This window comes from Eschrichtius robustus, chromosome X, assembly GCF_028021215.1.
Source record: "Eschrichtius robustus isolate mEscRob2 chromosome X, mEscRob2.pri, whole genome shotgun sequence".
NCBI lineage: Eukaryota > Metazoa > Chordata > Mammalia > Artiodactyla > Eschrichtiidae > Eschrichtius > Eschrichtius robustus.
Genome location: NC_090845.1, coordinates 94589763 through 94617577, shown reverse-complemented (window position 1 = coordinate 94617577; position 27815 = coordinate 94589763). Strand labels below are relative to the sequence as shown.

Genomic DNA, 27815 nt, shown 5'->3' with positions numbered 1-27815 from the left:
GGAAAAGGAAATGAAGATGTAGCAATAGTCATAGATCCTAGAGATTGCAAAGAAAAAGTGAACTCATCACCCAAAGTCTCCCATTTCTGGAAAATATTTATATGTTAGAATCATTCAGAGATTTTTTTTTAAACTAGCATCTATGGAAGTTCCCTGTTACGGTTTGGACTCTCAGAAGATTTAACGAGCTTCATTTGTTAATGGTTTCCGTCTCTTTTCGAATATGATTTTTGCATCAAATAATTCTCTTTCCCTGTATCCTAGAGATGGCCCTTTTAGATACTTTGCTTCTGCTGCCTTGTAATCTAATCCATCAACAGCAGAAATTGAACAAATGATTGCTTCCGGCAGAAGAACTTCCAGGATAAATTTAATTTTATCATCTCTTATCAGAGTCAGCATTTTTTCATCTATTTGCTTGTAGATTTCTTGTAAATATTTCACCACCTCATCCAACTGATCTTCATCCTCAAAGTATGTTTCAATACAGGGTGTGAACCTATTTGCATTCAAAAATGATTTCAGCCACCTGGACCCTTTCGTGCCTTTTAAAATGGCTAAAAGATGGCTCTCTGTTCCCTTTGCATTCACAATGAAGTCCACTAGGTTCTTGTTGGCTCGGTCCCGAGCAGACTTCATTCGGTCTGGAAGAATTTTCTGGAAGGACATTTTCTTGGTCTGGGAAGTCACAACCATTGATTCCACAGGATTTTCATTTTGCAGCTTTGGAAATAAGTTCCTGAAGGTATCCTGTTTGATTACTTTCCTAAGTGGATAACTAATGTCAGCAGCATAATACTCAAGGAAAGAGCCTGCAAAAGAACCACAACCTAGTCTAACTCTGTAGTCACAAATCAGCGAGATGCACCAGTCAATACTTTCACTGTAGTCCTCCCTGGCTTTATCCACTAGTGCTTGTTTCTCTTTACAGTCAAATTTCTTTAATCTTCTAAAAGGCACTCTAATGCCTCTCTTTTCAGGATTCATATTTGCCTCAACAAAAAGCACACTTGCTTTTCTCTCTTTTCGCCTGATGCTTTTTACCACTGCTGGCCAAAATGGATATTTTTGATATTTAAACCAGACTATCATTCCTGTTTCAAATGAACGTGGCTCATAATGAAAAATGAAACGTGGAAGTTCTTCATCCTCCTCACTGTCATCTAATATGGAAGCATCAATAGAATTTAGATGAACTGACTTGTCAGAAGCTTGAAGTTCTTCCCCAAGTTCCTCAAAATCCAGTGTCTGAAGATTTCTTTCATTATTCACAAGGAGTGAATAATCCATGGCATGGTTAGAGGCACTAAAGGAAACCTGGTGTTCCCATGAAGAAGGCCTAGGGGATGCCACAGCACCCATCTCTGATTCCACAGTAGGTTGATTCTGGCTGGTATCTGAGCATGGATTGGAGGGACCCTCTCCAGGATCTTCACTATTCTCTGAGAAGGTAGAGCATTCAGAGGGAATAGCCGGGGCCTCTGGGCAGATGTCCTGTGCCTCCTCTTTCAAAGCTTTGGGCACAGTGAAGCTATCTGATGGTAAAGTTGGAGTGAACTTTTCATCTTTAACATATTCCTCTTTAATTGTGGAATGCAAAGGCATAATTGTTGAGATGTCAATCTTTTTCTGGCTCTCCTTTTCATCCTCATCTTCTGAAAGTGAAGGGAAAGTGTGGCGCCAGCTGAAGTTTTGTGATGACTTTGTTTCCATTTCACTTGGAATAGTATCAGTGACTGCATGCACCCGTGATTTATCATCATACAGGGAATCATCACTCTCTGAAGATACTAACAGGGATGTTGAATTTTCATTTCCCTCAAGACACTTTGGTAAGTCTCCTTCGTGCTTCCGATACTTTTTACGAGGGGGTGAGTCAGAAAGCTTTTGTGGTACATTTTGAGACAGTGTCGTGGTCTCTCCCTCATCTGAACTGCTTGCTTGAATCAAATTTGTTCTCTCATTCAGAATATCCAGTGCCATTTTTAGTGACCTTGCATAGGCTGTTTCCTCTCTAGGTGGGTCACTGGCCTCTGACTGTGCTGCTAGTGAGGAGGCAATAGCTTCAACTTGAGATTTAGTGAGGATCTTTGTTTCTGTGCTTTCCACTTTAATCGTTTCATCTAGTGAGAGTATCTGAACTTCTAGGGAAAATGTCTTTTTTCTCTTACTGTTTGATGAAGCCTCAGATCTGGACAAAACTTTTGCTGGCCACAATTGGTCTTGCCAATTGCATAAGACATACTTGGCATCCATTATGATTTAGATTTGTGTGCCAAGAGTTTACTAGCAGAGATTGAGGTGTCTGGCTATTCTTGTCACTGCTAAGGAAGTTCCTACCACAAACAATACTTTTAGCAATGCCCCTTTTAAAACTACAAAGAATTACAAAGGGTTTACAGCTTGTGTGGCCTGTTCTCCTCCAGCTGAATTTCCCAAGGATGCTTGAACACGTTGTTTGAATGGGACAATATGGAAGATACTGAAATAACGAAAAGGAAGAGAAGAGAAGTATCAGCAAATAAATTTATTTTGCCAAAGTAGGTGAGCAACTGCAAATAGAGAAGAGACAGAAGAAAGGACAATGCTCAGTGGGGCATCAGACGGAGGAGAAAAATGCAGAATAATATAAGGTGCGGGATGAGAATTGGAAAAGTGTTTTTATAATATCTCAAACTAAAGAACTTACCCTCATTATTGCACATGATTATTAAAGAGTGACTGTACGTGCATGATGGCAGAGGTGGTGTGTCAGGAACTCTATGTTATTAGATATTTTCAGACTTCTGTGCCCCTAATGTTATACCTGGGGCAGCGGGACTCTGAACTTAGCGTGCATCAGAATCATCTGGAGGATTGTTAAAACTAGATTTCTATGCCCTATCCTGAGAATTTTATTCAGAAGGTCTAGACAGAATCCAATGTTTTGCACTTCTAATAAGTTATCAAATGATGCTGAGGCTACTTGTCTAAGAACTCTTTGGAAGCACTGTTGTAGCTGAACACACAGCTTTATAATTTTTAAGCTATAAATGCTTCCTTGTCTACTCAAAGCAGGCAGACAAAGATAATAGGGTCTCTGTCTCTTGAACCCAGACCACAACACAATGACCTTGTTAATAGCATGAGCTTAGAAGGTAAAGATTTAGAATGGCTACCAGGTTCACATATTGGATAGGATAATTATCAGGGATCTCTTGAGAGTCAAGTGGTTGGATAGGACCTCAGGTAGAAATCTGAATAGTCTCTTGCATGAATTCTTCATAGTGGTTTAACACATGAGATTCTTTCCCCAAAGTAGAAGCTATTACTTTTAATTACAAAACATTATGGCTATAGAACAGGGAGCAAAATGAATTACACCTCAAATTCTCAACCTAACATGATTTTAATATGAAATGTAGTTTTTAATTTAAGAATGCTAAAGCTGCAGAGAAAGAAACAAAATAAATTATACCCCAAGTTCTCAACATATTTTTAATGTGAAATATTTTGTGAAATGAAAAGAGCCTTACCCAATGTCATGTGGATCAGGAAGGGTCTGGCCCTGTGATCCGTCTGTCTTGATTCTCACTCCAAAAGGAGACAGGCTGTCCAAAAGGAGACAGGGAATCAAACAAATTAAATGGGCAAGGCATAAAGAGACTTCTCTACCAAAACTTTACAGGCATGTCATTCTGAAACACAGGAATGAAATGAAATCTCATCTGTGATGTAGATATTTACTGTCCTCCTTGGTTTTATTATTTTAAATTCTCTCTGTGTGATATAGTTATGATATCTGGTTCATGTTTAAATCATCTTTCCCAGGAAAAGTGTGAGGTTAGGACAAGAAAGGGAAGTAACAATTGCCTTGTGTCTACTATGAGCCCGACTATAGATTTTGTTTGAATCCTCAAATCAATCACCGTGTGAATTTTTCATCCTTTACACACAATTTTTTCAGCAGAATTTTATTCACACTCTACATGCTGTTTCACAGTCCACTAATACAAAATATGTTTCATTGCTTTATTGGCCTACTTCATAAAAATGGTTGCCTGGAGAAAATTTAGGAAACCTGTCAAGCGCCACCTTGTGACCAGAAGCAGAACTGCAGCCTCCGCAGGCGCTACACACAGAGCCTCAATCACTATCAGATTTTTCTTATTTATGAGAAGGGTGGGAACGACATTTAGCCAGCCAGGAGCCTTTCCAGGCTTCTAGAACTTTCTAAGTTCAAGGGGTTTATTGTGTAGGATAGGAGGATTAAAATGTCTTCAACTATAATGTTTCTGGTTATAAAACATGCAGAGGCTTATTAAAATTGAAAAGATGCAAAAGGATATATGTAAAACTAAGTACAACTCTCTATATAAATAATCACTCTGAATATTTTCTATCTTTCCAGAGTTTTTTACATGTATAGATAAATGCATATCATTTCAAAACAACATCAGATCTCAATTAAGAGCATAGTTTGAACATCATCCTACATAGGTATTTTCCACATGATTTATGAATTACTTTAAATGAGGTTTTTCCTACATTTATAACATTTTATCTCAATATTTTTCCTGATGACGTAAAACACGTAAATGAGTAAGTATATATCAATATTTTAAATATTTTAAAAATAGAGAGCAGTAAAGCTAGTCCTGTCTCTCCAACTACACAAATAAACAATCCTGTTAATAGTGTGGCAGATATGTTTTCCCAGATTTGGTTGCATGAATTATATAGTAGCATATATATGTTTTACTAACACACATATTTATTTTTAAGTGAGATAATATGACAAATGCTATGCTACAATTTGCTTTTTTCACTTTATTTCTCAGACATTTCAAATCTCTACATGTAAAGGATTATGTTTTTATTTTCCAGATACATAGGTATTCCACTTATGGATGCACCTTGCCATATACTATTTTTAAAATTGCTAGTAGAAATAAGCCAAATCCTCTCTCTGTCTCACTCTTAAACTTAAAAGATATAGAAAAGTGGTTATTGCTGACCATGGCCATACCTGTGGTCTGAAAGAATGAGTTGCAAGGAGGACACAGGCAGGGTGTAGCCAACACAGCAAACAGGCTACGCGCTTGATCAGGTCCAGGAAAATTTCCACTATCGGCAAAAGACTGGGGTGGGGGGGTATGTCTGCATGTCTGTGTGCGTCTATGAATGCTTATGTGTTTGAAGCAAATTGGATATGCTGTTTCAGCTTCATTTTTCTTTCATGATTATAAAATTAATCATGGGGAAATCTACTCTAAAGATGGTGATATAGGCTAAGAAATAATATTAAAATAGTAACTTGACCATCCAGAAATGCTAACATGGGAGCTTATTTTCTCCCAGATTTTTAAAAAAATCACACATATATACATGCATATATGTGTGCAAGTGTCTTCACTCAAATACATACTTGTTCCCCTTTCCATGCTCATGTACAGGTGACACATACATAGTCTATGTGTCAATCAAATTATAGAAGTATTTCCCTCCATGCTGCCATATATTTTTATCCATCATTTTCTGTGTAAATTAATAAATGCTTAAAAATTCAAACAGTAACAGAATGTCTAGCAATATAAACATCGAATGCCAAGTCAATAAATTAGCATGAACGCCCGTGCTGCACTGAGGTCTTAATATAGAGGCTGTAATCTGATCACTCCTTCTCCCACTGTGGACTTTTAAAGCACTGGGAGATACAAAAATTCCAAAGGATTAATTCTTTCAAAATGCCAGCAATTATCTCAAAACTACACACTTTTCCCACCACTCTAAGACCACTGTCCCTATTTTTCTCATCTTCATTCTAGGGTCCTGAGAAATCCCTATAAAATAACTAGCTTTAAGACAGCCATTACCTGGAAGCTTCTTGTCAGCTGCAGCCTGGTGAAATGCAGCTCCTCCCCCAAGAGTGGTCAGGCGCAGCTCACTCCCAAGCTTCTCAGAGAATGCTCCGCCCCCTCCCTGTGATGAAGACAGCCGGTCCTTCCCTGAATTAAGGGAGGGAGAATTGCCCAGTTAAACTGCTTAAGTGTTAAAGGGTAGAAATGTTCCTTTTTAAAGAACTTGAAAGTGAATTGGCAACAAGTGTCCGTTTAGTTTCCCTTAGGGTGGTGATGTCTTGAAAAAAAGAGTTTGCAAATCACTTTATTAAAAAAAACTAATTTAAACTATTTTATCATATTTTTTCCTTGCCTTCTCTGCACCTTACCTTGGTAGGTAAATTTAAAACCCAGCTGGTCATGCTTCATTAAAATAGTTCACTAAGGATCTTAACTGGGATTGCACTGAAACTGCACATCATTTTAGGGAAAATGACTTCTTTATAATTTTTTTTTTTCTGTTTCCAGGCCATGGTATGTCTCTCCTTTTATTCAGTTCTCTTAAATGCTTCAGAAATTTCCAGAGACGTCTTCATGAACACGGATATTTCTGATCAGAGGATGAAAATCACTCATTAGGCAGGAAAGCACCCATTTCATATACCCTCATCAATAAATGGCAATTCCTTCTTCTTATATTTTATTGGTATTTTTCACTCACACAATTCAATGTGGGGGAAATTAACTTTCAAAAATTCACATGTATTTGCTTTTATGTCTGAAATATATCTTGCACATTTTGTTAGTTAAAATTCTCCTGTGTTAAATTAAAATTTAGATTTCTGATTTAATTTAGAAATTCAATTTAAAATATTGCTAGTGATAATTTTGGAAATGAAGATATTTGGGAATGAAATGTTTTATTTGGTCTCTATTATATAATATGTAATATATATATTTATATATAAATATTTATATATAAATTTATTTTTATATATCTTATTTATATATAAATGTATTTATTTTATATATACACTTATTTATATATAAAATAAACATATATATGTAAAAATTTTTATTATAGCAGAAGAAGTAAACTAATACATTGGTCAAAGAGAATTACTATCTGCTCCTGATTAATTCAGAACCCAGTTCAACATCTAGAAATACACATGCTTAACAAATGTTTGCTGTATTGACAGCATTCAATGTATAATCCAGTTTGAAATCCAGAATGGGAGATGTAAAGAGACACAAGATATTACGGGTTGTGAAGACTTCAGTTCTAGGGTCCTCCCAAACTTAGGATGATGTTGGGCATCCTTCTGCCAGAGCAGCCAAAGCCTTAGGTTTCAGTGGCTGCTGTCTACTTTATTCTTTTTTTTTTGGTTTAGAAAACACCTTTATTAGTCTTGATTAGGTATCTATGGAAACGACTCTATATTAGCACTCAAAATACATAATCTTTTCTTTTGTTACAGGTGTACAATATAGTGGTTCACAATTTTTAAAGGTTATACTCCTATTTATAGTTATTATGAAATATTGGCTATATTCCCTGTGTTGTACAATATATCCTTGTAGCTTATTTTATACATAGTAGTTTGAACCTCATAAGCCCCTACCCTTATATTGTCCCTCCCCTCTTCCCTCTCTCCACTGGTAAGCGTTACTTTGTCCTCTGTATCTGTGAGTCTGCTTCATTTTTGTTATAGTCACTAGTTTGTGATATTTTTCAGATCCCACATACGTGATATTATGCTAAGCGTCTTTCAGTAGCATAATACCCTCCAAGTCCATCCATGTTACTGCAAATGGGAAAATTTCATTCTTTTTTTATGGCTGAGTAGTATTCCACTGTATATACATATGGCATCTTCCTTATCCATTCATCTGTTACGGACACTTAGGTTGCACCCATATCTTAGCAATTGTAAATAATGCTGCTACGAACATTGGAGTTCATGTATCTTTTCAAATTAGTGCTTTTGTGTTTTTTTCGGATATATATGCAGGACTGGAATTGCTGGGTCATATGGTACTTCTATTTTTAGTTTTTTTTGAGAAACCGCCAGACTGTTTTCCACAGTGGCTGCACCAGTTTATATTCCCACCAACAGTATACAAGGGTTCTCTTTTCTCCACATCCTCGTCAACATTTGTTATTTGTGTTCTTTCTGATGATAGTGATTATGATGGGTGTGAGGTGATATCTCATTGTGATAATTTGAGGAATGGAGATATTTGGGAATGAAGTGTTTTTTTGGCCTCTGTATTATATACTATGTAATGTATATGAATATATATTTATATATAAATTTTATTTTTATATGTGTTTTAAATGTATTTATACAGAAAATAAAAAAACATATATATATATGTAAAATTTTAAAATCCACCTTTAGGTAAGCATTAATATTGGAATAATACATACTAATAAACTAATGAATATAATCTCTAGGCCAGTATATTATTGAGGGCTCTAATAATTACAGTATGTAATGTTTTGTGCTATAAACAACCTCTAAATCTCAGAGGCTCAGCCCCAAAAGAGTTTATAATGCTGATGTCAAATTTCAATGGAGGTCATCAAACGGCCGGAGAGGGAGAGGATTCTCCGTTCTAAGCAGTCATTAAGAGACTCAAACTTCCTCCATCCTATGGCTCTACCATCTTCTTTGGCCTTGAAGTCCTCCACAGTTTTTGCACCTGGCTAACAATCTTATGAAGAGGGTCATTGGAGAATCCTGTGGAAGGTTTCAGGGCCAGGTCTGGCAAACATCGCTCACTGCTGGTCACAGTCAACTAGCTAAAACTGTTATAGAGGCTGGGGAAGGTAGTCTCCCCATGGCCCAGAAGGAAAATGAAACAGAATTTGGTGAACACGTAGCATTCTCTCTGCCACAGAAAGTTTTCCCTTTTGGTCTTTCATAGACTTCTGTTATTTGTTTACTTTTTTTTTTTTAACAACCATGTATCATATTTATAATGACTGGGGCAGAAACTTCTATTTGCCCACCCTAAATTCACTCTTTGCATTCTTCCTCATTAACAGAACCCCAGTTGCATTCAGGGTGGCAGTGTAAACTCTTAAAATATTTCTTTTCCCAGACTCCCTAACAAAGAGCCATGGCCATGTGCTGGAAGTTCTTGCCAAAGAATATAAACAGAAATAGTTGTGAAGATTCTAGAGAAGGTACCTCCAAAGGGGGTAAACAGTCCTCTTGGGCTTTACTTTTTTTTTCATTTTCCCTCTTTATCTTACTTCCCCCCCTAGAATTTGACCATGACAGAATTTGGACAGCCATTCTGGACCAAGAAGTGACTTAGAAAATGGATGTAACTCATTAGGGATGAAAGATCCTGAACCTCTGAATAATGGGTCCACCCCATTCCAATCACTTTAACCCAGTGGAACAATAAGGTTCTAGCTTACCTAGGTCACTGTGTTTTCCAGTCTCTCTTTCTAGTTGTAGAAAAAAAAGTTGATCTTATATACAATCACCAACAAAAATAATTTTCTTATTATAGAATTAATCTTTTCAAAGCTTTCAAAGTATTATTACATAATTTAAAGAGGATTATCAGGCTAGTGTAAATATGGATTTATTTAAATGAAGAGATATATTCAATTATATATTTTATAACATAATATTTCTTTCTGTCTTCTTATTTCACATGTTTGGGAAAAACCAAATGCACATAAAATATGGTCATTACATTAAAATTATACTTTGCTGTGTTTACTTTGTCTATTTTCTATATTGCACATAAATCAGGAAATACTACACCACCACACCATTTTCCAAACAAAATGCAAAGTAAAATATTAATTCCTTGGACAACATTTTATATTTCATTGCTCTGTAGAAGGAGGGGAGAGGAATGATATCCAATAATAATTAATGCTAATACTACTACTACTATTATCTTAATGAAGATAGATAATAATTATAGATATAATAATATCTAATACCTATAAAGTTTTCCATATGCCAGGCACTGTTCCCAGCACTTGGCCTATTATTTCATTTAATAACCAGATGGCTATTTCATGTAGGAGAGTCCCATACCCAACTCATTCTGCATAACAAGAGTAATATTATTAATAATAATGACAAAGATGATAGAAACCAAAAGTGTTTTCTTACCATGTTCCAGGCACTCTGCCAAGTGCTCTGTATACACCATCTCCCTCGATTCTCACAAAATCTTGTTAGGTGGGTATTCTGAATATTACCACTTTGTAGATGAGGCATTAGAGAGGTTAATTAACTTTTACGAGGATATCTAGAGACTACTGGGCATATGGGATTTGAATCCGGTACTTTGACTCCAGAGTCCATGCTTTTAATCATTAAAACACACTGAACCTACCTCATCACAAATGAAAAATGCTCTAAAAATGTGGGCTGGATGAATGGTGAATTAATTAATGAATTTGAAATAGTTATGTACTGGGAGTCACTGCAACTTAAAAGAGAATCCTGTATCTAATTTAACATAAATTAGTCTTTTATAACATAATTATGGGAGTGAGTGACATCCCATCACTTTTGCCAAATTCTATTGATTGGAAGCAAGTCACAGGTTCTGGCCATACCTAAGGGGAGGGAACTACACAAGGGAGTGGGTCACCTAGGGTGTGTCTACCACAATACTGTATGATTACATTTATGTGACATTTTCAAAAAGAGCAAAGTATAGTGACATGATCAGTGGCTGCTAGGGGTTACAGGTAGGGAGAGGGTGTGACTATACAGGGATAGCACAGGAAGTTGTTGGGGTGATGGAATCTTCCATATCCTGACTGTGATAGTGATTATGTGAATTTATACATGTGTAAAATCCAAAGAAGTGTATACAAAAAGTCATATATTATGTATGATACTTTAAAGTATGATTTAATGTTTAATAATTAAAAAATAAAAATTTAAATGGAAAAATTTAATAACTAGTATATAAAAATCAACTCTTGTAAGTATGCTTTAGAAATATTCTGCTTCTTCCTAAAGCACATTTAATAACAAAGAAAACAAAAATAACACCCATACATATATTATTAGAAAGCATCAGTTCCATTTCAAATTAGGATATAAAAAGCTGTAAAAGAATGTCACCCATAACTTAATGACAAAAATCTAAATAATCTACAAAACTATAATATCCCTTGAGCTCATCACAGAACTGAGGTAAAATGAATTCCAAAGGGTAACCAGCCCCTTTGGCAAAGCATGGAGACAGAAGTAGCTGTCACACAAGCAGGTAAAAAAAAAAAAATCAGCTGAAAGCTTAATGAATTTTTAAATTCTTAAACTTTTAATGGGCTAGTGTGTCAGTAGTTTGGAATATGTGGCACCCAAGACACCTATACACTCACTGCTAAGTTATTTTTCACAGTCCTTAACCAGAAGCACACAAACATGACTGGGGACAACGCAGAAGACCAAAAGGAACCCATGTCAGTGTTCAGGTATGCAGGAGGCAATCAGCTGTTGCTGGCAGACAGACACGTAGCCCCACACACTAATTCAAACCCTTCAATCATGGGAAGCAAAAGCCTTAAGTCACTAAGGGAAAAGCAGAAGCCACCTTCCTGGGGAGGGGGAGATAGGAAACCCTCCCATCCCCAAGACAAAGGCAGAAATCCATAGCTACTGGGGAGCAGTAAAAGCAAAAAACCTCTGCCCTTGAGAAGGAGCAGGAAACCTTTGAGTCCAGGATCCTATATGAGTAAAAAGCAGTGGTGAGCTACTGCTGAGGAAGGGACAAGAATATAACTCCCACCAAAGGTCAACCCCAGATGTAAATCAGAGGCTAGCTGACATTTGGAGGAAAGAATGCTGAGAAAGTGCAACCACCAGGTCTAGGTACATAGTGCCTCTCTAAGGTTGAGGTTAGACAGAAAAACAGAGAACACCCCTTGCCTCACCACGAGCCTAGCACCTAATAACAGAGGCCCACTGCTGCAAAACAGGCAAGAGCATGAAGAGAGACACCACGCTCCCTAACCAGTGACACAGGTGTAAAGGGACTGCTGAAAATTTAGGATGGAGAAAGACCATTGGGAAAAATCCTCTGGCATTCAGGCTGCACTCTAAGCAAAATAAAGTTTGTTATGCAAGCCAGATGATAATGAAGTGAGAAAAGGAGGACACAATCTCCAACGTATTTTATGATAGCAGCATTAACCTCATACTAGAAAAAAATATAACAAGCAAAGAAAATTACAGATCAATATGCCTCAGAAACAAAGACACAAATCCAATGATACAGATACAGAAATGATATAGAATTACATAGAAAATGATACAGAAAAATCCAATGGTATAGAAAAAGGATAAAATATTATGAATAAATGGTGTTTATCCTGGAAGTGTAAGGATGGTTATATATTTGCCAATCAATCAATGTAACTCACCATATCACAGACTAAATGAAGAAGAAAAATAGAGAACATCTCAATTGATGCAGAAAAAGCATTTGACATAATTCCACAGACATTCATGATAAAAATATTTGGCAAACTAGGATTTAAAGGGATCTCAATCAACCTGGTCAATGTTATCTATAAAAAACCTAAAGTTAAAATCACACTTAATGTTGAAACATGGAACGCTTTTCCCCTAAAATCAGGAACAAGGCATGGGTGTCTGCTTTCACCACTTCTATTCAACATTATATTGGAGATCCTAACCAATAAATAACACCTGAAAAATAAATTAAAGCCATGCAGATTGGAAAGGAAGAAATAAAACTGTTTTTAATTGCAGACAACATGATGATCTATGCAGAAAATCCCAATGAATTTACCAATAGAAAAAAAAGCTACTAGACCTAATACATAAGTTTATCAGTATAATTGCGTATAAGGCTAACATAATTTGTTTCTATACAATAAAATGTGGAAGTTGAAGTTTAGCAAAGTACCATTTATTATATCATCAAAACCCAGGAAATACTGTTAGAATACATCTAACAAATATGTGCATGATTTGCATGCTGAGGACTTCAAAAAAAATGGCGAGAGAAATTAAGGAAGAGCTGAATAAATGGAGAAGTACATCAAGTTCACTGACTGAGAGGTGAACTATTTTTAGGATGTAACTTCTCCCCAAACATATCTATAGAATCATTGCAATCTCAATCAAAATCCCAGCAGGATTTCTGTAGAAATTGAGAAGGTATCTCTAAAATGTATATGGAAAAGTAAAGGAACTAGTAGAACAGCCAGAACAATTTTGAGAAGGAAATACAAAGTTGGAAGACTCACGCTACCTGATATCAAGACTATAGTAATCAAAAAAGTGTATTATTTGGCACAAGATAGACATATAGATAAAGAAAATACAAATAGACCAGCAAATATGGTCTACAGATTTCTGACAATGGTAATTAAATGGAGAAATAATGGTCTTTTCAACAAATAGTGCTGGAAAAATTGGACATTATGGGCAAAAATATTCACTCTGAACCCTTAGATAAGACCATATACAAAAATTGACTCAAAATGATTACTGACTTAAATATAAAAGCAAAAACTATGAAATTCCTAGAAGAAAACAATGCAGAAAATCTTTGAGAGTTTCATTTAGGCAAAGATTTATTAGAACACAAAAAGCATGGACCATAAAAAAATTTCATAAATTTGACTTGAAAACTTCTGCTCTTCAAAAAATAAAATGAAAATCTGGAGTGTGAGAATATATTTGCAAAACAAGTATCTGATTAAAAAAATTGTATCCAGAATATATAAAGAACTCTTGCAATTCAATAATAAGATTAACAGCCCAATTTAAAAAATAGACAACTAATTTAAATAGATCTGCATCAAAGAAAATATATAAACATCAATTGAACACATTAAATAATGCTCAACACTATTAGTAATTAAAGATATGTGAGTAAAACTACAATGAGATACCACTAACACCTTTATAAAAATGGCTAATATTAAAAAGAGAAAAAAATCTGACAATATCAACTGCTTGCAATGATGCAGAGCTACTGGAACTTATACATTATTGGTGGAAATACAAAATATCACAGCTACTTTAGAAAACAGTTTGGCAGTTTCTAATATAGACATACACTTACCAAAAACCCAGAAATCCCATTCCTTTGGTACTTACCCAAGAGAAATGAAACTTATGTACAAAGATCTGTCTGGAATGTTTATAACAACTTTAATCATAATCAGCATAAACTATAAATCTACTGGTGAGTGGATACAGAAATTGTAAAATAACAGAATACCTGTAAGCTATAATAAGGAATAAACTACTAATACATGCACTAACATGGGTAAATATCAGAAACGTTATGCTAAGTAAAAGAAGCCACGTGCAAAAGGCTAGATATTGTATGATTCCATTTATATGACATTCTGGAAAATGAAAAACTATAGGGACAGGAATCAGACCAGTGGTTGCTAGGAATTGGGGTTGAGAGAGAGTACTGACTACAGTCAGGCAAGAAGGAACATTTTGGAGTTATGGAAATATTCTATACCTTGACTGTACTGGTTATTACATGACTGTATATGTTTGTCAAAACTCATCAAATTATATACCTAAAAGAGTGAATTTAACTCTATGTAAATTATACCTTAATAAACCTAAGTCTTAAACAGGCATCCAATCAGAATATGACCTACCTAAGAAGTTGGAATTTTACAGTGAGAGTAATGGGGATACACACAGGAATTTTGTTTCTACTTTTGGCCAGTGATTGCCAAAGGAGGTTGTGAGTTCCACAGGTATGTGTAAAAATATCCTCTGGAGTGTACAAAGAATATATTAGATATTCAATTTGTTTAACTTCTTTATATATTTTTTGTTATGCTTAGCATCTTTATTTTTTTAATGTTTATTTTATATTGGAGTATAGTTGATTTACAATGTTGTATTAGTTTCAGGTGTATAGTAAAGTGATTCAGTTATACATACACATATATCCATTCTATTTCAGATTCTTTCCCCATATAGGTTATTACAGAATATTGAGTAGAGTTCCCTGTGCTATACAGTAGATCCTTGTTGATTATGTATTTTATATATAGTAGTGTGTATATGTTAATCCCAAACTCCTAATTTACCCCTTCTCCCCACCTTTCCCCTTTGGTAACCATAAATTTGTTTTCTGTGTCTGTGAGTCTGTTTCTGTTTTGTAAATAAGTTCATCTGTATCTTTTTTTAGATTTTACATATAAGTGATGTCATATGACACTTGTCTTCCTCTGTCTGACTTATTTCACTCAGTATGACCATCTCTAGGTCCATCCATGTTGCTGCAAATAGCATTATGTCCTTCTTTTTTATGGCTGAGTAGTATTCCATTGTATATATGTACCACATCTTCTTTATCCATTCCTCTGGCGATGGACATTTAGGTTGCTTCCATGTTTTAACTAACTTTTATTAACTTCTACTTCTGAGTTTGTTTTAAAAATGTTGCGGGGGGCACCTAAGAACCTGACTTTTGATGCGTGCCATTCAACCTTATGAGTAGAAGGACAGGAAGGAGAAGTCAAAGCGCTATAATCTGGAGACGGAGATCTGGTTAAGAATATGTCTCCAGTAAGAAAGTAGAAGCCAAATAACATAAGAGAGACAGAATGGTTATAGAATAAACAAATGTCAATATTTTTAGTGTGTGAGGTCCATATAAAAGAGTAGAAATGGTCCATTTAGAATACTCCCAAAAACCACAAGGGGGCCATAAGCATAGTTAAAGAAAGAAATTTTAGATTCTTAATGGATATTCGAAATATTCAATGACCCCTAAGGCACAGGCACAAACAGTTGAAACTGCCTGTAAACAAAGTTAAGATCTTATTATTAATGTTCACTGGCTGAATGTCAGCCCACTTAAAGCAGAAGAGTATCAGAAGAAAACTTACTAAGGATGAGCATTCCAGGTAAGAAAAAGGCAAGCCAGATAGTGAATCACTGCCAGGGCCAAAGGGACACAATAATCTCTGGTCAAATGTATGTAAACATGATTGGGAAAAAAGAAAAAAAAAAAAAAAACACCAACCAGTGACCTAGAGGTCACAAGAAGATAAACCTGCCATGTTTGGAGATTTTTGTATTTCCCAAGTAATGCTAAAACCTACACAGTGCCCATGGATGAAGCTGCTAGGAATTCAAGAGTCAGGATGATGGAATGGGAAACATTAAAAGAAATAAAATGAAAGGAAGGTTGATGAGGACCCCACAACGTCATCATCACAGCACACAGCAAATAAACTTTATTACAGGGCTTCCCTGGTGGCGCAGTGGTTGAGAATCCGCCTGCCAATGCAGGGGACACGGGTTTGAGCCCTGGTCTGGGAAGATCCCACGTGCCACGGAGCAACTAAGCCTGTGTGCCACAACTACTGGGCCTGTACTCTAGAGCCCGCGAGCCACAACTACTGAGCCCGTGTGCTGCAACTACTGAAGCCTGCATGCCTAGAGCCCGTGCTCTGCAACAAGAGAAGCCACCGCAATGAGAAGCCTGCACACTGCAACGAAGAGTAGCCCCTGCTCGCCGCAACTAGAGAAAGCCCATGCACAGCAACAAAGACCCAACGCAGCCAAAAATAAATAAGTAAAATAAATAAATTTATTAAAAAAGAATAAACTTAAAAAAAACACTTCATTACACTGAGTATTCAAGTAGATAGACTAGGCTGTAGTGTTCTTCAGAGGATTATCAAGCAAAGAGAAAGACCTTCATTGTATCTGCCTTGGGGAATTTAAAGATAAAGGGAATCCCTTTCTCACTGCACCCTCCACCTCCACCAGCCTCTGAGACACCCACAGGAAAAGAAAGATCCACGCTGGACCAAAATTATTCCTGTGAGCACTCTGAATAAAGGTACTTATCAGTTCTTTAGTGAGGAGATATGAGAGACTGTTAAAGATATACTGCCTAAACTTCAGAATTTCTCAGACAAGCTTATGCCAAGCTTGTTATGTGTTAGAAGTTCTCAAACAGATATTCAGACATGGGTTTCGGACTGAGTTCTAACTTTAATAGCTCACTAAAGGGACCACTGGAACTACCAGATATCAAAATATACTACAAGGTTAAAATAATTTTTAAAAGTTCAGTAACAGTCTAAGCGTGTAGCAAGGAGTAGATATGAACATAAGAAGGAAGGGGAAAAGAAGGAAAGATTTCAAAATGAGCCATTGAAGATATAAATGTGCATGTGATTGACTGGTACATCAAGATATAGACTGGGAATCAACCAGTGAACTCCAAATCATCTAGAAAAATCCTTAGGTCATTGGTCTGTATATGACTGACTGGTTAACCACAAACACAGTGATTTTACAGGCATCTATTGCCTTAGGGCTACTAAGTAGTTTCCCCCTTCTGTGCTTATACATATCCTCCTGAAAACTTGCAAGGAAGCTTGAATAAACAATTCTGAATGAGCAATACTCAAAGAAACAGAAAGAAAAAAGAGAATAAGCAAAGGGATCTCTCTGTCAAAGAAGGAAGGTGGAAAATAAAAATGGTGAAGACAGACAAAAAGATGAATAAATACTGGGCACCAAAGAAACATACTGTGGTTGGGGAAATATATTTAAAAATACAAGAAAAGAGAAATAGTTCTATAATGTCCCTGTATGTAGGCCTATTATAGCTATTAAATATAAGGAATGAATGAGTGTGTGTATGGTGGGAGCTTCAGAAAGGGGAGTGTTGAGGAATGAAATGCATCAGGGACACCATTGCTGTTATTGGGTGTTTTGGTATTTTGGGGCCTCCTGAGGTTAATTCTAGGGTGATCTTTTAAACTTTTAAAGTTATCAGTGCTGCCCTATCTAGGCAGCAAGATACAGATACTGGGGTTTGTGTCTCTTGGATTCAGACAACAACACAATGACCTCATTAAGAGGATGAGCTTAGGAGCCAGATATTTGGAATGGCTGTCATGGCTACTTATTGGATAGGGTAGTTTTCAAGGATTTATTGAGAGTCAGGCAGTTGGCTGGGACCTGCAAGTCTTCCATAAGTAGACATCATCATACTCATTTGCATAACTTCTTTTTCTTTTTAAAGAAGATTTCTGCTTTATCTTCAAAGCACAGAAATATACTACCTAGTAGCGATCACAGCCAGTGGCTCTCCTTAGATGGCCAGTGCGGGCCTTGGGGCACAGAAGGGCAGTGCAACCTGGACTGGGGCTGCGTCCTGTGTCTTCTGTATTATTTCTTCATAGGAGCTTAACACATTTAATTATTTCCTGCTTAGAATCCGTGGTTTTCATTTAAAAAGTATGGTCACTGGACCAGAATCGAAACAAATTGCATCTCCCTCCCAAGAGGGAGGAGATATGGGGATATATGTATATGTATAGCTGATTCACTTTGTTATAAAGCAGAAACTAACACACCATTGTAAAGCAATTATACTCCAATAAAGATGTTAAATAAATAAAAAAATAAAAATAAATTCATCTTTTCAAAAAAAAAAAGAAACAAATTGCACTCCATATTCTCAATTTAACCATGTTTTAACATGAGATGAGAAGAGCCTTACCCAATGTCACGTGGATTGTGGAGGGTCTGGCCCTGTGATCCGGTTGTTTTTATTCTCACTCCAACTGCTTGTCCAGCAGAGCCTTCTCCCTGCTCGGCACTTTTGTGGTCGCGCTGACTTTCTGAGGCTCAACTGGCATCACATGCAGATTCCCCAGGTCGTGTACATCTCTGATATTAGCCTAAGCTGTCCAAAAGGAGACAGGGAATCAAACCAATTAAATGGAAAAGATGTAAAGAAGCTTCCCACCAAAACTTTAGCAGGCATGTCATTCTGAAACACAGGAATGAGATGAAATCTCATGTGTGATGTAGATGCCTTATTTTCCTTCTTGTTCTTGTTATTTGAAATGTTCTTTGTGACACAGTTATGTTACTAGGTTCATGCTAAAATCATCCCTCTAGGGAAAAGTATGCTTTGGGGACAGGAAAGAAGGGAAATAACAATTGCCTTGTGCCTTTCTACAGGCCAAATCTGTGTAGCTTTGTTTTCAAAATGTTTCTGTTTGGGTTCCCACATCAGTCCTCGTGTAGGGCTTTTTCTTCTAGGCATGTACAATTTTTTCAATGGAACTACAATCACATTCTACATGTTGTCTGATAGTCTGCTAACATAAAATACATTTCATGGCATTGTTTCCTTACTTCATAAAAATAGTTGCCTAGAGAAAACATGGAAAACCCTACAAGCGCCATCTTGTGACCAGTACCAGAGCTGCATCCTGTTAATACTAGATCGTTCTTAAGGGAGAAGGGTGGGAACTTACATCCTGGCAAGCCAGCAATTTTCTCAGGCTTCTAGAATATACCATACTCAAATTTAGAGTTTTTTTATGCATCACACAAAAAATGGAATGCTAATGTCTTTAGTTGCAATGGTCTGACAAAAAAATTGCATGCTTACTGAAAATTGAAAAGATAAGATTTTTAAAAAGAAAGTATAATTCTGGAAAAATGATCAATATTATTATTTCCTGAGTATCTTTCAATATTTTTCTTTACATATATACATGAATATATATAATTTCAAACCAGCTTTTTACCGTGCTCAAGCGCACAGTTTGAAAGTTTTTCCATATTAATAAGTATTTTCAATGTAACTTTGTTTCAATCACTTCAAATGTAATTTTCCCCCTAATTTGTAACATTTTACCTCAAACTTTTTTTCTGATATTGTTAAGAAATGACTAAATATGCGTTAAGAATTATTTTAAAATAGAGAAAGTAAGGACTGTCCTGTCTCTCACACTATACAAATAATCCCATTTAGTGTAGGTACCCTTCTATTTTTTCTGATGTTGTTACACATATTGTATTAACACAGTCCTCTAGCTTTAAATGACCTAATATGGTGTTTGCCATTCTGCAATTTGCATTATTCAGCTAGTACTACTTCTCAGACATCTTTTCAAATCGCTACATTTTCATACTTTTGTCAGCTATTTAACGTTCAATTGTAGTTGTATGGATGCACCACGTCACATAATACTTTTAAAACTGCTAGTAGAAATAAACCAAATCCTCTCTCTGTCTCACTCTTAAACTTAAAAGATATAGAAAAATGGTTATTGCTGACCATGGCCATACCTGTGGTCTGAAAGAATGAGTTGCAAGGAGGACACAGGCAGGGTGTAGCCAACACAGCAAACAGGCTACGCGCTTGATCAGGTCCAGGAAAATTTCCACTATCGGCAAAAGACTGGCGGGGGTGGGGGGGGGGCGTATGTCTGAATGTCTGTGTTTGTCTGTGAATGCTTATGTGTCTAAAACCAAATGGGTACAATTTGTTTCAGCTTCATTTTGCTCTACTAATTATAAAAATTATCATGGAATAAAACAGTTCTAAAAATGCTGAAACTGGTTAAAATATATTTTGAAATCCCCAGAAATCTGAACACTCCAGAGATGCTGACTATTAACATGGGAATCTAGTTCCCTCTGTAAGAAAAATGCACATTTTTTTTTTTACAAATGTTATCACTCAACAGCATATCTGAATCCCTTCCACGTTCGTTGTACATTTATATTTGTGGTTGTATGTGCCAAGCACTTTTTATGGTTACATTTTTCTATCAGTTATTTTTTTGTAGAATAATAAATGTTTAAACATAATAAAATCTGTAACGAAGATAGAAACATGGAATGCCATGTAAAAAATTAACATGAACAGCATGCCTCACTTAAGTCTTAATTTAGATGCTGTAATCTGATCGCCCATTCCCACACTGTGGACTTCAAAAAATATCGGGAGAAACTGAATTTTCCAGGGGACTGATTCTGTCACAGTAACAGGAATTTCCCCCAAACTATATTCTATTCCCACCTCTCCCAGGCAACAGTCTCTATTTTTTTCACCGTAACACTAAAGCCCGAAGAAATTCCCAGAAAAAAACTAGCTTTAAGACAGCCATTACCTTGAAGCTTCTTGTCAGCTGCAGCCTCGTGAAATGTAGCCCCTCCCCCAAGAGTGGCCAGGCACAGCTCACATCCAAGCTTCTCAGAGGATGCTCCGCCCCCCTCCCTGTGATGGGGAAAGCAGGGGGCCTTTCCCTCAATTAGAGGGAGGAGAATCGCCAAGTTAACTGAAATTCACTTAAAGGGGAAAAACGTTCATTTTTAAAGGACTTGAAAGAGAAATGGCAACATGTGTCTCTTTCATTTCCATTCAAACCACAGAGGTAGATGATTTCCTGAAGAGAAATAGCAAATCCCTTTATCATATAGTAAAGACCCAGTTGAAAATATCTCTTACATATTTTTCTTGCCTTTTCTGGTAACATTTCTACAAATTATTTTAAGACTCAGCTGGTCAAGGTCCACTAAAAGACCACACAAAAGTCCTTGTTTGTGATTGTAGTGAATTAATACATTATTTTGTGGAGAATTAAATCTCTACAATTTTAATGCTTCTGGCCCTGGGACATGATATGTCTCTTTTTTACTCAGTTTGTCTCCTTCATCCTTCAGAAAGTTTCAGTGTTTTTCAAGTAAAGTCATTTTTTAAAACGCAAAACATCAACCAAAATCCTTAATGAAGAGAGATATGAGAGATATGTATCTGAATATACTAAAACTGAAAAAAAAACTACTTATGGTAAAAAAACACTATAAAGCAAAGTTGAAAACGTAAGAATAAACTTGACAAGCTGTTTTCCATTGAAAAAATAGCTCTAAAGTAGCTCTTACAAATCAATAAGGAAAACAAGTGAGGTAAAAAAATGAGCAAGGGACTTAAATAGACAATTCACAATATTCTGAGGGAAAAATTCTTACCCACTCCCAACATTTACTTTCCTGTGAGCAAGCTCATGCAGTGCAACTACATCTCTGCACGGGTATCTCTGTCCTTGTACAGTTGCAAACCTCCAGGCTGTCTGGTAAAATTGTTTAAATTTGTTGTTTTAAAGCCCGCTTGACTCACAATAATCAATGCCCTGCAACTTACCTTCACCTTGTACTAAAGCTGACGTTTAGGCTTCCATCTGCAACTTCATTTGTTTTATATCAGTTTGTTCAATTTGTTCAGTGGAGAAAGGGAGACGCTATTCAGTGGGGCTCCTCAAAACCCAAACATCCAAAATAAAAATTAAAACTAAACAATCCATAAAGATACTCACCTCCCCTAATAAAGAGATGCAAACATAGACAGCAATGAGATTTCACTTTTCTACCTAATTTGACTTATAATAAGGCCAAAAAATGATACAATGGAGAGTTGACAAGAGAGTGAGGAAATGGGCACTCTTGCTCACGTATCTGCAAGGTCACAAAGCTGGGAAGAGGGCAAAACAAAATCAAAGCCAAAGTCTTATCAGAATCCCAAACAGAAAGATGTGTTCTCTCCTGTCTCTTGAGTAGAACCAAGGATGATGTCATTCACCTTCAGATTGTAGGGGAATTAGTGAATGTAACCTCCAGTGAGTGTCAATCTATGTCCTTCCTGGTGAACACACTGGTGAACCACAACAATTTTCAATAATTACCGTACTTATCTATAACTCTCCACCTCTCACACAAATTAAAAAATATATTTCTGGGCTTCCCTGGTGGCGCAGTGGTTGAGAATCTGCCTGCCAATGCAGGCGACACGGGTTCGAGCCCTGGTCTGGGAAGATCCCACATGCCGCAGAGCAACTAGGCCCGTGAGCCACAACTACTGAGCCTGCGTGTCTGGAGCCTGTGCTCCGCAACAAGAGAGGCTGGGACAGTGAGAGGCCCGCGCACCACGATGAAGAGTGGCCCCCACTTGTTGCAACTAGAGAAAGCCCTCGCACAGAAACGAAGACCCAACACAGCCATAAATAAATAAATAAATAAATAAATAAATAAATAAAAAAAACCCAAAAAGTTTAAAAAAATATATATATATATTTCTGCACTGTGCTCTTGCACTGACCATATCTGCATTATAGTTTCACTTAGCCATGGAGTAGTTACGATCTGTCTCTTTTGTGTTGCAGGCTCCTAGCAGTACAACGACTGAAAATCATTTGTTATGCAGGGAAATGCCCATTTCATCTTATCCTCATTTACAATTGGCAACTTCTTGTTCTTGTACTTTTGTTGTTTGCAATTTCGAATTCAATATCCTCTTTTATTGAGCTTTTTTGTTCACAAAATATTCAAGAAATTAAGAGTTAAATTTAGATTTTTATTGCCTTTAACCTAGGGGTGTTGTTTCCCAGGAAGTGCCAAAACCTACATACTGCCCGTGGATCATTCTGAGGGTTAGTTCTCTTAATGTTATGCTAATTCAAACACAAAAAATTATAAAGTGTAGGTAAAGTTGGTGAGGCCCTCACAACCCCATCCATCTTCACAGAGAACAAGTAAACACAACTCCTGTCTCTTGCCACCTCTGACTAATTCAGGTTAGAGAAACAGAGCTGCAGTATGACACAGCTCTTCCTGTGATTAACAAACAGAGAGAAAGAAAACTGTCTGCATCAGGGGCTCTAAAGAAAGAAGTCACCATTCTTCCAGACACATATAACAGAAGGGTCAGGCTGGATCAAAATTATTCCGTTAACCAATCTGAGTAAAGGACATCGAAGTTTCTTTGGTGAGGCGATATGGATTTCTGTCTGTAGAACCCAATGTCTAGCCTTGGGTTTTGTCACAGAGGCATTATGACAGAGTTACGTTTTTGATGTGTTCAAACAGGCAGGCAGGCAGGCAGACAGCTGTGGGTTTGAGACCTTTACTAGCTCAGTGGAGAGAAAATTTTCAAATCCTTGATAACTATGCTAACTTGTCATGTCCCCATACTAGATAGCACAGTTAAGAAACATGCATGACTCACAAGCATCTCTGACATTAACCTAGGGTGTCTAAATATTAAACCACATTTAATGGTACAATGATAAAAAAAAAAGAGTTTAGTAGCTGTCTAAGTGTGTAGTGAGAGACCGAGGAGACAAGAAGGAGGGAAAAGGGGGAAAAGAAGTCCTAATTTAACCACAGAGAAACTGAATTTGCACATGTTCAGTTAGTGCACTGGGATATGGACAAGAACTCAATCAACAGACACACACTGTGCTGGAACATTCCTCAGGACCCTGGTCTGGTTCTAGCTGCCTGGTTTTCTAGAAAATCAGTGTTTTTGAAGAGCCCTTAACTTTATTGCATTAGGGTTAGTAAACGGCTCTCACCTGCTGAAGCCTCTTCTTAACCTCTGAAACTTCACGAAGTAGCTTGACTAAAGTGTTTTCAATGGGCGATAACTGGATTAGACTGAAATATGGCAAAAAAGAAAAGGGATCAGATAAGAAGTTTACCCTCTTAAGCAGAAAGAACGTGGACAATGAGGATGGAGGCAAGATACGAATCAGAAAAATAAGTAGTGCATATCAGACAGAGGAGGTTGGAGACATGGACATCTTTTGGGGGAGGGGAAGGAAAACAGAGAAGAATTATGATAACACAAACCCAATATCACATCTTTCTTATTTCTGTTGTACTGTAAGAACGGAATGCATGTGGGAGGGGCTTTGGAAGTGGCAGGAAAATTATTTGTGTTCCTGGATAATTTGGGCCTTTTAAATCCCACTGGGTTATCACGAGGGAATGCTGGGCTTTAATGTTTCCAAAGCTGCTAGTGCTGCCCTGTCTGTCCAAAGCAACCAAAGATCTCATGGACACAGATAGTGAGGTTCAGCATCAACAACCTTATTCAAGAGAGTATGCAGAAGTCTATTCAAGGAAGGCTGTGAGACCTTAAGCAGGTCTTAAGAAATACTTGTAACTATGCTATCTAGCATGTGGTGATGACAACCTAGCAAAGGTGTCAAGGATTGTAGAGTCAGGTCATTGGCTGGAACCTCTGGTAGACACCTGAGTAGCCTCTTGCACTATTTCTTCATAGTGGTTTTAATACATGAGATATTTACCCCAAAACTAGAAGCTATGACTTTTAATTACAAAACGTTACGGCTGCAAAACCAGGAGCGAAATGAATTGTAGCTCAAATTCTCAACCTAACATGATTGTACTATGAAACGTGACTTTTAAAATGCTATGGCTGCAAAGCAGGAAGCCAAATAAATTATACCCCAAGTTCTCAACATGTCTTTAATGTGAAATATTTCATGAGATGGGAAGAGCCTTACCCAATGTCACATGGATCGTGCAGGGTCTGGCCCTGTGATCCGGTTGTTTTTATTCTCACTCCAACCGCTTGTCCAGCAGAGCCTTCTCCCTGCTTGGCACTTTTGTGGTCGTGCTGACTTTCTGAGGCTCAACTGGCATCACGTGCAGATTCCCCAGGTCATGTGCATCTCTGATATTAACCTAAGCTGTCCAAGGGGATCAAACCAATTAAATGGAAAAGGTGTAAAGAAGCTTCCCTACCAAAACTTCAGCAGGCATGTCATTCTGAAACACAGGAATGAGATGAAATCTCATGTGTGATGTAGATGCCTTGTTTATTTTCCTTCTTGTTTTTGTTATTTGAAATGTTCTTTGTGACACAGTTATGTTATTAGGTTCATGCTAAAATCATCCCTCTAGGGAAAAGTATGCTTTGGGGACAGGAAAGAAGGGAAATAACAATTGCCTTGTGCCTTTCTACAGGCCAAATCTGTGTAGCTACTTTTTTTAATGCTTTCTGTTTGAACTCTCACATCAGTCTTTGTGTGTTTTTTTATTTTATACATGTGCAATTTTTCAACGAACCTCAGTCACACTCTACATACTGTCTCATAATCTGTCTCATAATAGAAAATACGTTTCATTGCTTTGTCCACTTCATGAAAATGGTTGCCTGAATTTAGAACACCTGGCAAGCGCCATCTTGTGACTAGAACCAGAGCTGCAGACACTCAGGTCCTTGGTCAGGAAGGGTGGGAACTAGAGCCATCCAGACAGTAGCCTTCTCAGGCTTCTAGACTTTTTCATTAACTTAAGAGTTGTGTGCGTGTTATAGAAAAATGGGATCATATTTCCTCATTTTAACGTTTGTTATTATAATATCTTTCATGCATATTGTATATCTTTCTCCATCTTTCAATGTTTCAAGAAAAAAAGCAAATCCCCACAATAATGTTCAAAATATAATGGTTTGCTCTATATATTAACAGATTTTTCTTATACATATTAATAAATGTGCATATTTTTTGAAATCAGACCTTTATCCCTCCTAAGAATATATTTTAACAACTTTCCACATCAATAAATATTTTCTACATCATCTTTTTGTGAATAACTTTTCAAGATTATTCTCATTTCTAAAATTTTTTCTCATTTTCTCACAATGAAAATTATTCAAGCTTACTATTTTAAAAATAAGATTTAAAAATGGAGAAATGCAATATATAAAAGTTTGAAATGTTCTGTTTCCAACTACACTTATATATCCCCAATTAATAAAGTAGCATGTATATCTCCAAAATTTTCTTACATATAATGTACTAATATTATTACAGGCCATTCTGCAATATGCTTATTTTTAGAGTATACCTTCTACATCTTTTCTTATTTTTGCATTTAGCTCATTGCAATAGCTTATTCTTTTTACAGCTGCATAGTATTCAAAATTATGGATGTACTATCCTACATGACTATTCCATAATATGCTTTAAACATTTTTTGAATTATTTCTCAAAGTACATAAAAATATAAATAAACATCTTCTGCTTGAACCAAAGTCTGTACAATAGTCTAAATATTTGAACTGCAAGAAACGCACAAGCAACCAGATAACCAGCCTTCTCAGATCCACAGAAAAACCCACCTTCAGCTAAAGACAATGGAGTGTGTGCGGGTATCTATTTAAATGTCTGTAACAAAATGGATTTTTCCCTTTCAGCTCCGTTATGTGTTTCCAAAAAAAATCTAAAGGTACATAAAATCTAAAGAAGAAAATACTCATCATTCTTTCTCCAACCCCTGAGTTGTTTACTGCTTACATTTGAGTCTAATCCCCTTGATTTTTCCCTCATCATATATATATGTGTGTGTGTATATATGTAATTTCAAATAATGTATTCATATATATGTACATATTAGAATACACTATTTTAAATTACAATTATTCACCAACATATTTGAACACGTTTCCATGTTTCTATATGTTTACACATTTTTTTTTGGCAGGTAGTTTTTTTCCCCCATGTTTTTAAATTCTCATCTCAGTTTTTTTTTATGCTGACATAGCTACTCCGGCTAAGTGAAATGTGGGAAAAGAAGTGGAAAATTTCCTCTCTTTTTTCCTTAGACATTTATTACTAGATATATTGCTGTGTTTTATTACATCAATATGTCTATTATTCTTCAGTTTATGATCTTACAAATATTTTTCATATTACAGTACAAATAGGACTATATCATTCTTTTGATAGCTAGGTAGAGATGTAGACAGTGATCGTCCTTTGCACATCTATAAAAAAGCGATCCTCTTAAGACATTGAGTATTCCCTGACAATAAACTAAACTTCTTATTGCCAGAAGTACTTAAATTTGCAGTTATACATTACTTCAGATTATTACTACACAAACTCCACCAAAACAGTAAGATTTGTTGGAAACACAATCAACAACCAAAGTAATATAAAAAGCCAACACTCCAAACTAATAACTTCATTTTTCATTTGGCATTATCACAATCTTTTTTTTGTCAAAGTAAGGAAGATTAATTTTCAAGTTTTGTTTCATCATTTATCTCTGTTACCATTGCTTTTTGATTGAAAGATAAAATGCCCTATTCGAAAGTCAGCTTTTGCAACCTCATGAAGTATTTTTTCCACAGGTGTAATCTGATCACCTCCCCCACTTTTAAAGTGTGTACTTTTAAAATATCTGGAAGGAATACAAAATCCAGATATAATTCCCTCACAGAAACAACGGCTCTCACAAAACGACACTCCTTTCCCACGACTCCAAAGCAGCAGTCCCTTCTTTTCTCACCTTAACTGCCAAGTCCCCAGAAATCTCCGAAAATAACTAGCTTTTTACGACAGCC

General features: G+C 36.4%; 1 protein-coding gene across 3 annotated transcripts; it reads right to left on the bottom strand.

Moving 5' to 3' along the window:
* Positions 1-27815, bottom strand: PWWP3B (PWWP domain containing 3B). Of its 3 annotated transcripts, none has more exons than XM_068533964.1 (5): positions 27761-27815; positions 18360-18545; positions 5856-5987; positions 3516-3590; positions 1-2482 (listed from the first exon to the last, which is right to left on the bottom strand). In XM_068533964.1, exon 5 carries the CDS (start codon positions 2254-2256, stop codon positions 181-183), a length of 2076 nt encoding a protein of 691 aa, XP_068390065.1. In that variant the 5' UTR covers positions 2257-2482; positions 3516-3590; positions 5856-5987; positions 18360-18545; positions 27761-27815; the 3' UTR covers positions 1-180. The 3 variants fall into 3 exon arrangements, with proteins under 3 accessions (XP_068390065.1, XP_068390066.1, XP_068390067.1); XM_068533965.1 differs by lacking the exon at positions 27761-27815 and adding an exon at positions 24010-24084; XM_068533966.1 differs by lacking the exon at positions 27761-27815 and adding an exon at positions 20773-20794.

What these genes read in the sequence shown, in the direction of transcription:
- PWWP3B (XM_068533964.1), bottom strand. Translation starts at nt 2,256, where the DNA reads ATGGATGCCAAGTATGTCTTATGCAATTGGCAAGACCAATTGTGGCCA.